The 12,419-nt window shown below is 49.4% G+C and overlaps 1 protein-coding gene across 3 annotated transcripts in view; it reads right to left on the bottom strand.

Annotated features, from left to right (window-relative positions):
• Nucleotides 1–12,419, bottom strand: part of ADCYAP1R1 (ADCYAP receptor type I) — a 53,722-nt gene that overhangs the window by 14,756 nt on the left and 26,547 nt on the right. For all 3 annotated transcript variants that reach the window (XM_067042393.1, XM_067042392.1, XM_059073682.2), the window contains exons 5-13: nucleotides 12,074–12,094; nucleotides 10,793–10,834; nucleotides 8,360–8,469; nucleotides 7,618–7,715; nucleotides 6,749–6,881; nucleotides 5,749–5,902; nucleotides 5,256–5,316; nucleotides 4,595–4,664; nucleotides 1,011–1,102 (exon numbers count right to left, since the gene is read on the bottom strand). In XM_067042393.1, coding sequence (XP_066898494.1) covers nucleotides 1,011–1,102; nucleotides 4,595–4,664; nucleotides 5,256–5,316; nucleotides 5,749–5,902; nucleotides 6,749–6,881; nucleotides 7,618–7,715; nucleotides 8,360–8,469; nucleotides 10,793–10,834; nucleotides 12,074–12,094 — 781 coding nt within the window. The remainder of the gene's footprint in view (nucleotides 1–1,010; nucleotides 1,103–4,594; nucleotides 4,665–5,255; nucleotides 5,317–5,748; nucleotides 5,903–6,748; nucleotides 6,882–7,617; nucleotides 7,716–8,359; nucleotides 8,470–10,792; nucleotides 10,835–12,073; nucleotides 12,095–12,419) is intronic.

Here is a 12,419-nt window from a genome sequence, read left to right on the forward strand (position 1 = left end):
AAAGGTGAGGGGAGCAGCAGGGCCCTGTTTTGTGGCTTCTGGAGACAAAGGCAGGAATGATCTCTCCAGGGCAGTTACTTGCAGAGAGCTGGCCCTACCAGCCCCTTAGGGCAGGGCCTCCAAGAGTTTATGACTTATGTGGATGAACAACATTCAGCTACATAACATACACATAATAAGCAAAGGTTGGTAAACATTTGCCAAAACATGAAAAAATAAAGGGCAATAAATGGAGAGCCAAAAGAAGGAGGGGAGGGGTGGTCAATGTAATCATGCTACACACGGGGAGAAACAAGCCTGACAGAGCCAGGCCCTAGGCTAATCCCTGCCCCCAGCGGAACGGCTATCACAGGAGAGGTACCCAGGCTGAACAGAGACCAAGGGCAATCTCCACTGACCTGGGGAAGCCTCAAGGAGCCTGAGGGAAGGATCTGGCGCTGGTCCCTGAGCAGTTCCTGCCTCTCCCTCTCTCCGGGAGAATGGCAGGGTGGAGGAGCCCTCTGCTGGAGCCTCTCTGCTGTCCCACTTGTCCACTGGGCAGCCATCAAGGTTCTGAGCCCCAGGTTGCAGCCTCTGATGGAGGTCGGACCAGCCCCCTCTGGTGCCGTGAGAGCACTTCAGTTCCTTCTAACCTGCTCTCTTCTTAAACTGAGGACGCAACACATACGGCTTCCACGCCAGAGACTGTCCTCAGATTCCCTGTGCCTATCTGGCCTCTCCAGCCAATCACAGGGGACCAACCTGCCTCCCCCCGGGCCGGAAGTGCCTCCACAGCACACACACCCAGCTGGTCATGCTCCTGACCACAGAGCAAGAAGGGTGGGATGGAAGATGTCTGAAGGAGAGGTGGGCAACTATATTTTAAAGGTACTTTAACCCAAAAGAATTCTTGCCAATGCCCATGCTAGGGTACCCCGTCAGCGACACCCAGGCCTTCTCCTCCTGTGTCCTGTGTGCAGGGCCCATACAGCTGTTGGACTTGACCATGGCATTCACCTAATGGTACTTACAAGTAGATGCTGGACTCATTGCCTCCCATGTCTGGAGACTGAAGTTTCTGCACGAGGATCACAATGATGCCGATGAAGAGCACAAAGTTAACCTGAGAAGCAAAGAAAAATCAGATGCAAATGAATCTGAGCAAAGACTTTCCACACCCCTGCCTCTGCACTGTCTGTCATTCCCCCGACAGGGCCCTCCTCCCATCCAGTCAAGATCCCATCTAGGCTTATAATCTTAAGGTGGCAGCATGGGAACACTCATTCATCCCCCAGCCTCCCTCCATAACACTGAAATGACAGAAGAGAGAGATGAAGAAGAATTCCATAGGAGTACTGAGAAATAGCAGAGATTATCATGAGTGAGCTAGAAAAGGGAGCAATTTCTGGAAAAGAAAGAGCAAACAGTGTCAGGGTGATGGAAAAACGACAATGCCAACCAGAGAAGAGGCTATCGCAGAGGTGAGAGCTGTCCTCTGGAGAAACTCCAAGTCCAGAGTCATTGAATATGGAAAACCAGAACGGACAACCATAAGCATTATTAATTAAAGGACTGCCTGGGAATAGCAATAGTGTTTACCTTCAGACAAAAGCTCTCTAAACAAAGAGGGAAGCTGTGTGTATGGTGACAAAGGAAGAGGGAGGGGAGCAAATAAAAAGAAACAAGGCGACTACACAGCAACATCTGGCTGTAGCAAAGCAGCGCTCAAGGAGAAAATGTAGAGCCTAACACTAACTTAATTAAAAATAATAAATATTGAAAATAAAATAATTAACCATTCAAATCAAAATCTAGGGAAAGAGTACTACCAATTTCAGTTACACAAGAAAGAAGTTAAAGATAAAAATTCATTAAAGAAATACAAAAAAAAAAGTAGACTTGATCGATACAAATAAAATTTTTTGGTCTTGCTCTGCTTGTTTTCACACATCAAGGAGAATGGTAAAGCATCCTCCAGCGGACAGGGTTCTGTCAGTCCTGCTTTCTACTGCACGCTCAGTGTCTAATCAGTACCCAGAATTTAGCACAGTAAATACTGTTAACTGCACATGTTAGTCCAAAAGGAGAAAATGCAATTAAACACATTTAGGGATGAGAAAGAGGACAACAGATGTACAGAATATTTTAAATCATCACGAGGAAAAAAAATCAAACAAAATGGGAAAATATAAATTAATAAAATCAAATCAAGATGTAGAAAATCAGAATAGAGCAATGACCTCAGGAGAAATTTTAAAAGTACTCAAAGACGTATGCATTAAAAGGCACCAGCCCAGATAATTTTACTGGCCAGTTTCATAATACCTTTAGGGAAGATGTAATTTACATACTACTTCATTATTTAAAAGCAAATAAAAAGAAAACCTCCCAAATTACCTATGAGGCTAACAAAACCCTAGTACAAAACCTAGACAAGGACAGAAAGTGTGTGCGTGTGCACACACGCACACACACACACACACACACACACCTAAAACCAGAGAACTTACAAAGAACAATGTAAAAACTATAAACAAAATATTAACAAATAGAATTTAGCAGTGCATTAAAAGAACAGATCACGGCCCTAAAGGTTTTGTCAGGAATGCAAAAAAAATCTAATATTTGTTACATTAACAGATTAAAACAATGAACTACCTTTATCCCACATAAGATTGGTGAATAGTTCAGTAATGGAAACATCAACAAAAACATAAGAAATGAGCATTTTCGTACTCTGCCTGTGGAGGGCAATTTGATATCCATGAAAATGTTAGATGTATACATCCTTTGTCCCAGAAATTCCACTCCTGGGATTTACTCTAAAGCATATTCACAGATAACTCAAGAGTATGCACAAATATATCCGCCGCAACATTGTTCATCATGAAGATAAACTAGAATATTATAAATGTCCATCACTAAGGGAATGATCAATTAATGTCTCCAAAACGCATTTGATAAAATTCAACACCTATTCCTGACTTTTAAAAAATAAACTCTAAAACAAGCCAGGAATAGAAACTTTCCTAATTCAGTGAAGGTAACTGCCCAAAACTACAGCAAACACCATCCTCAAAGAAACCAAGGAATAAACAGTATAAATATTGGAAATGAAAAGTAAAAAGTATTTCCATTTATAGATCATGTTATTTTCCATGAGAACCAACTGAAAATGGATAAGAACCAATAAAAGAGCTTCAAAAGGTAACCAAGAAAAGAAAAAAATACACAAAAACTAATAGCTTCCCTAAGTCCCAGCACGAATACACCCACTAGAAAATATAATGAAAGAATGATTCCTAGACACAAGACGAGCACAAACTGAAAGACACCATAAAGGGAAACCTAACAAGACAACTAAAAAAACTATCAAAAATGACTCTATGAGAAAGAGTGAATAAATGGAGAATCATGCCATATTCTTGGAAAGGAAGACTCAATATTTTAAGAAAACCACTTCTCCAAATTTGTTTATAAATTCAATGGAGTTCCTATAAAAATCTCAACCAGCCTTTTTTTTGCAACTTGACAAATTTGCAACTTGACAAATTCGAAAGTCCATCTGAAAAAGTAAATGTGAGAGAAAATTTGGAAGGGGACAAAAATAAGGAAGGGGATATGAGCACACCAGATATCAAAACATGCTGCCAGTTTACAGTAACTTGCCACAGGAACAGCCAAATAGATTAGTAACATGGAGTAGGAAGTCTGGAACTAAATACAAGTAGAGTACATTGAGTGTTAACGATAAAGTGGCATTTCTACATAATTGAGAAAGAAGGACCTATTCAATAAAAAGAACTGAGAGGGTGGATGTCCACCCACTGGAAAAAAAAAATGTTACATATCATTTCAGATCAGACAGAGAAATAAAATTTCAAATGGATTAAAGGCATACGTGTAATAATGCAATCTACAAAATAGTTATAAAACAATTAAGAATACTTTTATATCTTAAGGTTGGGAAAGACTTCCATAAACAAGAAATAAGGCTCAGAATTCATGATGAGGAAGCCTGATGGTTTGACTATATAAAATTATGCAATCTTGGAAGTATACTTACAACATGTATAACAGATGAAGCATTACTATCTATTGAACAGTAAGAAAGATAACAACTGGACTAGAAAAATGAGCAAAGAATAGATAATAATCAGAATAAAAACAAATTGTCAATAAACATTTGAAAAAAATGCTCTGCTGCATTAGCAATATGGAGAAATGCACATTAAAACAATAAGCTACCATTATCTCCCACAAGGCTGTGCAAAAATTTAAATGATTGAAATTACAAGTGCAGACAATGATATGGGAATACCCTTTGTGACCCAGCAATTCTACTTCTAGGGATTAATTCTAAAGAAATATTCACACGTTTTCAAAACTATGCACAGAACCATTCCTAGTGGCATCTTTCATAATAAGGGAAAATGGGATAAATATACATGTCCAACACTAGCGGAAGAGCTAAATAACTTGTGCGTCCTTTTTGCAGAATATAACACAGCCACGGGAGGTTGGTTTGTGTGGTGACCTCTTTATTTCTCCTCCTCCCCTGCCTTTCAGCCCAGGCCTCTGGTTTTTCCCTGCTTCTTGTCCCAAGGACACTCACCATTATGGAGCCAACCACAGGGGCTTTGATCACCCACCACAGAGCCGTGTTGTCATTCATATCCCAGCAGCTGCAAGACAGACAGAAAGAAGAGAGATGATGCTTGGGGGCATCATCTCTCCTGGCTGGCTGGAGGGGATGGCAAGGCATCATCATCTCCTTCCAGCCAGCCCCTCCTGCAGCTCTGAGGAGGGGCTGGCTGGAAGGAGAGCTCTCAGGCGGGCTGCACACCCAGGCCCAGCCCTGGTTCAGGTGCCTTGGTCCTTCCCTCTGCTGGAGCCCAGGAGTGAGGGCACCAGTGGGCTCCTGGTCAAGGGGCATGTTCCCCCTTTAGACCTAGGGCTCTGGGGGATGCGACCTCACCCTCGATATTCCTCCTCCCCTCCCGAAAAGGAGAACAGCCACTCAGAGTTGGGCTCAGAAGCAGAGCAGGACTCTGAAACCTTGCACGTTCCCTCACTGAGTCCCGGCTGAGATGTGGCTGGGTGGGTCCACCCGCCGTAGGGTCAGGGCACACTCAATGCCCAGGGCTGGGGGTGCAGCCATGCCCGCCATTGGATGGTTTGCCTGAGACAGTTAATGGGAAATCAGGACAGCCGCTGACAACCATCTGTAAGAGCCTCCTTGGGGCTCCGGCCCTGGCTCTCGGGCTCGTACTCACCCCGTGTCATCGAAGTAGAGCCTCAGCACAGCCCACACGGACACACACACAGTTGGGGTCCCTGGAGAGTAAGAAAAGGAGCCCCGTGATAACTGGAAAACCAATAGGCCCGGTGTCCCCCTCAGACTTGGGGCTTCTGGGGACCAATGAACCCCTCAGACGTGGGGTCCCGACCCATGGGGCATGTCTCCCTCTCAGATCTGGAGTCCTGGGGACCCTAACTGTCCCTCACACCCAGGCCTCCTGGGGGTCCACGTCTCTCCCAAACCCTGGGCTACCTCGCCTCTCAGGAGGACTCTTGAGCACATCCCCTCCATCAGACAGTGGGCTTTCTACAAGAAGAGCAAGAAAGGATCCAAGAACCGGGAGTGTGCCATCAGCTGCGAGGCAGGGCAGTGCCTCCCTCCTCTGACCTGACGTTCCCGGACGGAGGGACCAAGGACATCCCCGGCCATGAGGCCTGAACCTGTCTGGGCGACAGCCAGTGACCTACCCCAGCCAATGATGATGTACCAGTAGAAGTATCTCCTCTCGGGGAAGAAGGTCTCCACCAGCAGGGTGAAGAGGTAGAGGCCCTCAATGAACAGCCAGAAGTAGTTGGATACAACACAGTAGTGGAAGAAAACCATCACAGCCTTGCATTCCACCTGCAGGGAGAGTGAGGAGGGGGAGGGTGGCACGAGTCCCCACCGAACCCTGAAAATCCAGCCCAGAAGGACCAGAGAGGATCCCGAGGGCCCTTCAGCTGAAGCATGCTCGGGCTGAAACACCACGTGGGTCTGAAAGACTCAACATTCCTGGATTCAGAGTTTAAAACGGCAGCATCCTATGAGTCTGAGTCGACGTTGCCATGGAGGCAGCTCTGCACAGGTCAGAAAACATGGAACCCCCTTTTCTCCCCAGGCTCATTCTCCCCGACTTTCCCGTCCCGTCCCCAGTCTCCACAGGAGAGGCGAATAAGAAGGACCCTGCAGGAGCCTCCTTGGTAAAATAAAGGTTTCAGGCATACATAGGTTAGGGGAACACCCCTGGCCCCCCAGAAATCTCACAGATCCCCCTCCAAGTGAGCGCTTTCAGGTCAAGGTCTTGTGCTCTGGGCTGTTCTTTCCATCCTGCCCCAACAAAGCCTATCTTTTCTGCTTACCTCCAAATGTATCAGAACTGGGGAGGTGGTCTGGAGGGAAGCCCAGCCAATCAGCCCCTTGGCTCCATCTTGGGTTAAATGACCGGCGCCCAAGCCAGCCCTCTCTCTGAGCCTAGTCAAGTGGGACTTGACATTTCCACCCGACCCTCCTCAACTGCTCTGCCAAGGACACACAGAGGCCAAAGGACAGGAAATGAAGTCACGCTGGGGTCTCACTGGCTGCTAGTAACCTCATGGTCATTCCTGGGTTTCCGCGTTCACTGGGGTGGATGCCTTAACCTGCAGGAAAACACCTGGACGGCAGGGCGTCGCAGGGAGGGCCAGTCCTGGCGGGGCTCCGCGCACTCACAGTGGAGACGAAGCAGTGGTTGCTGTCCTGCTCAGCGTAGAGGATCCAGTCTTTGATGAAGACGGAGATGGCCCTCAGCATGAACGACACAAAGAGGTTCATATGGATGAAGTTTCGGGTGCAGTGCAGCTTCCTACACCAGCGGGCCAGGGAAGCAAAAGGCTTTGAAGTAAGGAACTCCACAGCCTTCCACCCTCCATCTCGGGGTCTGCTTTGGGTCGACTCCATCTCGGGGTCTGCTTTGGGTCGACTCCAGGGCTTTGTTCAAGGGGGTCCTCCACCTAGACCATCCCCTTCTTCCCACCTAGACTCTAAACCCTCGCTCACTCCCAGGGCCCTGCCACCTGGCCCCACTACTCCGTGACCTACTCCCTCCTGTGACCTCTCTTTATCTAGACCAGGAAGATAAAGTGAGGAACGTAGGTCCCCTGCCCAGGGTCTTCTTTTTTTTTTTTTTTTTTTTTTTTTTGCAGTACGCGGGCCTCTCATTGTTGTGGCCTCTCCGTCGTGGAGCACAGGCTCCGGACGCGCAGGCTCAGCGGCCATGGCTCACGGGCCCAGCAGCTCCGCGGCATGTGGGATCTTCCCGGACTGGGGCACGAACCCGCGACCCCTGCATCGGCAGGCGGACTCTCAACCACTGCGCCACCAGGGAAGCCCCCAGGGTCTTCTTTGCTGTGTGGCCCTGGACAAATCAGTTGCCCTCTCTGGGATCAAGTTTCCCATCTCTTATCCTAGGGGTGGGGGAAATGCCTTCCAAGGGACTTCCAGAGCTGACATCCAGGGAAGGAGTGGTAGGTGGGAGGGATGGAGCAAGGGCTCTGAGCTGGGGTGGGCTGCACTCGCGCGAACGCTGCCCAGGGTCTCACCGGAAACGACACAGGATGACCATGGCAGTGGTGAGGGTGACGAGGGACGTGCTGTAGCCAACTGTGTACAGGGCCTTCACCGACAGGTAGTAATAATCCTGGAGCAGAGCACAAGACACGCAGGGCTCCACATGGGGCCTGCCCCCGGCCCCCGGCCCCCACGGAACTGCATCCGATCTCCCAGGCCGGGGCCCGCTGCCCAGCTCCTCCTTCTTCTCTGCTCTTGTTGATGGCCTCTCCTCCATGCCCCCATCAGTTCCTCCACCACCCGGCACCCCCAGCCCCCAGCCTACCCCCCCCCCAGCCACCTCCTCCCTCTGCAGGGTCAGCACTGTGCAAAAGCTGAGTGCCAGCAGAGTGCAGGAGCACTGACCAGCCAGAACGGGGGCCAGCCTCATCCTGAAGGAGGAGCCAGGAGGCCCCCTGCTGGGTCCCACATTAACCCTTCAATGGCCGGGCCACAGAAAGGCTCTGTATCCTGAAAGAGCATCTAGGGAGGTGGAGGACATAGGCTGGGGGCCGGAGGAGCTCAAGCAGCAAACCAGTTGTTTCTCAGCCCAGAATGAGCGAATGAAAGTCCTGCCCTCTCATGCAGCAGGTTACGCAGCAGGTGCTCATGAATGCTGCCTGGGGACCGGAGCTTCTGCACGTCCATCAGGAGTCAAGGCCTCTGGTAGACACACCCTTCCACCCACCTCCTCAGCCTCATCCCTCCACCTCCAGGTGAGGAGCGGACACTCACCTGGTCCCCGGTCTCAGACTCGTACTCATCAAACCCACAAGCATCGAAATAATGAGGGAACGGCTCCGACCATCCATCCTCTGTGCAGTTCCGGCTCACCACCCTCATGTCTGCAGCAGAACAAAAACTCAGCGAGCCACAGAAATGACTTAAAAGGGCTCCAAAATTCTTAATCGAAAATTACTTCTTAAGCGGGAATTCCTGGAAATCCACACGCCCATCTGAGTGGCATGGCAGCTGAAGGTTCATGAGATCCTCCACTGTCCAAGGGAAAGTAGTAATTGTTTACCCTTATACAAAGGATGAGGAGGGTAGGAGGACAAGGTGCAAGGTGATCTCTAAACAAGGGGTGAGGGGACTGAGCCAGAATGAATCCAGCCTCCTTCCCCCTAGGGAAAGGCCTGAGCCCCTGCCCTAGGCCCTGGGTCAGCATTTGCCAAACTTCAGTGAGAAGAATGACCTGGGATCACAAATGCAGATTCCAGGCCCAAAGATTCTGGCCCAGGAATCACCTCAGGTGGTGGTGCAGCAGGAGTTCTCGTCATAGCTGGAGCTCTAGGCAATGCCTTTACCGAGAGCTCTGGGCCTTCCAGCAGCTGCAATATCCCATGTCAAGGAGACACGTGGCTTGTTTAATTAACAAGGACCAGACCTCCATTAACCTAACATCAGATCTTATTAAGATACATACTCAGGTTTAGAAAAAAAGAGACTTTGCCTTTTCAGGTTTAGAGGTCTGTTTCCTGTCACTGATATACTTTAATTTTCTTTTGCTCGACTTTAAAGGCCATTTTGCAGTACACCAGAGGGGACAGGAGTCATTTGCTGGCTGCAGAGTGGAGTCCAGTCTGGTTTTCACCCTGCCTGGGTGCCTTCTGGCCTTTAATGATTGCTCATTTCACCTTCCCCGCTCCTGATTGTCTAAAGGTGAACCACAGATGTCTGGGGGAGGGGAGAGGGCAGCAGCCATGCCCTGTCTCCAGCCCAGCCCCTGAGTGTGGCCCCAGACTGACCACCCCCCTTCCCAGACAGGCTCCCTGGGAGTTTACCCGGTATGTTAGGACACCTGGGGTTGGCTCTTCCTTTCAGGATTCAGGGGCCAGAAAATTGTATATACGAGAGACAGCTGCATAAGAGAGGCTCCAACACCCATGTCGTTGGAAGAATACCCCTCTGTGGCCAAGGCCACCTCTGGGGCACTCAGGAAGGGGGCAAGGGCAGAGGCCAAGAAAGGAGACCCCTACACTTTTCCAACCTCGTGTCCTGCTGGTTGAGTTGGAAGATCTAAGGCCAGTTCTTTTTAGCCAGGAGTAAGAAACGCACCTCCTGGGACTCTGGGAAGCAGCGGAGGGTGGGCTACCCTGCCATAAAGAGAGCTCTGCCTAGAGTGGGGAGACTGGTCTCCATCGCTGCTCAGATTCTGAGTCTTATGACCCAGGACAAAAAGGACATCTGGCAGGCCCAGGAAGAGAAGGGCTCACTTCTGTCCCACAGTTTGATGCCAAATGGTTCCTTCTTCCAGCAAATCTGTTTCAGGCTGCTACTGGCAACCTCTTTCCAAGTTCCTCTGAACGTTTCTTTCAGAAAGTCTGCACGTCCTAGGGGACCACGGCCCTGGCCAAGCCCTTCCCTTCCCTGGGTCTCCTCTCTGCTTTGCCCACATTGGGGTGGTGGGAAGAGGAAAAGGAAGTCGCTTTGAAAAACATGTTTTTTAAAAAGTATCCTGGAGATACAAGCCATTTCCTTTCTTTAATTTTCCTTCTTTCTCTTTTTATATTACAGCGTGGGCTCAGAAAAGTATAAACCTTTTTGTTCAGAACTGTTCCATGAATCTGCCACTCTGCTGTTCTGATGGAAATCTCCGGAAGATGTAGTACTCTCCAGATTGTCAACACCCTGCAGTGGCTGCATCTACTTCACTAGGCTGTTTTGCCCCAGCAACTTTGTAGGAGCACAGAATCTTAGGGCAGGGGTTCTCAAAGTGGGTGCCCTCCCCAGACCAGCCCATCAGCATCACCTGGGAGATTGGCCAGAAATGCACATTCTCAGGCCCCACCCAGGCCTGCTAAATCGGACTCTGGGAGTGAGGTCCAGGAATCTGCTTTAACAAGCCCACCAGGTGACTTTTAAAGTATGAGAACCACTGCTCTACATATGGGAGTTCAACGCTATCGCAGACCACTTAACCAAGGAGCTCTTTACTGAGATCTGTGTTTCCCTGAAATTGTATGCACAGTGTCCTGTCTGAGCACTTGTGTGCAAATTTCCATGGAGAAAATCCACAGCTTTATCAGAGAAGGCAAGTGAGCTGCCAAAGGTCACACAGCCAGAGAGAGGCATAGACTGGCCTGGAAGGAGGGGTTTCCCAAGTTCACGGGTTAGCACACGCCCTCCCTCCAGCCAGCCCATGGTAGACCCCAGCTCATCCCTTACCTGAGAGATCCAAGGAGTTACTGTCAGCAAAGCCAAACTCTCCTGCAAAACAGGCGTGAGCATGAGTCGGGACACCTGGCCATCAGCTTGCCAGGGCTATCCACTGCTTACTTTGCACCGTGGAAGGCCAAGGCTGCCCCTGGCCTGAAGGATGGGGGCTGGGCGGGGGGGTGGGATCTTGGCCAAGAGGCTGCATCACACAGAGCAGCCACACACACCTGTCCGACACACTGCACCTTCCAATGCCATCTCATTTGCTTTGTACTTCTATGATGCTAACGGTGGCCCATGACTCAGTTCTCCGCACTGGACCACAGAGAGTGGAAATGAGACATTGTTGGGAGGATGGGAGGGCCTCTGGAGTGGGAGAGGACTGGAAGAGGGTAACTGGGCCTTTCCTCTTTTTTTTCTAGGTCCTTGTTGTTTATCTATTTTATATAAAGTGATGTGTATATGTTAATGCCAAACTCCTAATTTATCTCCGCCTCCGCTATCCCCTTTGGTAACCATAAGTTTGTTTTTTATATCTGCGAGTGTATTTCTGTTTTGTAAATAAGTTAATTAACTGGGTCTTTTCAAGAAAAGGGCAAAGAATAGCAATAGGGGTCCTGGGCTTGCATTTTTTCTTTGGTGCTCAACCCTTGATCTCAGCCCACAAACCACTCCCATCAAAGGGAACCCAGAACTCCAAAGACTTCCTCCTCAGACATTTTTTCTCTTTCTGTCCTGACTATTCCCAACTCCACCCTTTCTTTAGGCTGAATCTCCTGTTAGCAGTGAACCCCAATTTCCCCTCTACTTCTCAAAATTCTGTTTTCAAGGTTCAGCTGACATGCCGCCTCCTCCAGGAAGCCTCCCCTGACATCATCGTTATTCTGCCTGAATGCCACCTGGTTAGGTCTCTTCTACTCTGGAGCTTGCCATACATTCCAACTCCACAAGTGGGCTCACTCACAGAATCAGGCCTGTATGTGTACATATGCACGTGCCTATGTACACGGGCGGGCTTGTTTGCTAACCCCTCCACAGGCGAGTGAGTGTCAACTTCCCAAACAAGCTCATGAGCACCCTGAGACCAGGAGCTCCATCTTCCATCTTCCTGTGTCTCCCTCACCTCCAGATGGCCAAGGAGGGAGGGGGAGGGGGCAGGGGGGATGAACCCAGCCCCTGAGGAGCCTCTCATCCCACCCCCACCCACTCCCAGCAGTCAGAGCCAGGCTCCTGCCAGATGGACAGATGGACAGATGATCAGCAGTCTGTCCTCTCCAAGGTTCCTCTTACCGATGGTTTCCGTCTCCCAGACTGAAACAGAAAGAGAGAGACAGACAGAAAGACAGGGAGAGAGAGAACACAGAGGTGAGCAAGGGGGCTAAAGTCAGGTCTGCTCTCTCTGGGCCCTGCTGGTGATTTCCTCCTCTCTCCCACTCCCAGACTCTGGAGAGAGGCTCTGCTGGGGGTGCCAGAGGCAAGAGAACTACAAGCTGGGGCTGGACCAGACACGGAAGACTTCTAAGATTCCCTCGAGAACAGGACACAGTTAAAGAGAAGTATCAGAGGCACGTGTAAGGAGGAGAGCGATCAACGTTCCTGTCTCTCCAATAGCCTGCAGAGCAACAATTATTACAAT

Source organism: Kogia breviceps, chromosome 9 (genome assembly GCF_026419965.1).
Source record: "Kogia breviceps isolate mKogBre1 chromosome 9, mKogBre1 haplotype 1, whole genome shotgun sequence".
Classification (NCBI taxonomy): Eukaryota; Metazoa; Chordata; class Mammalia; order Artiodactyla; family Physeteridae; genus Kogia; species Kogia breviceps.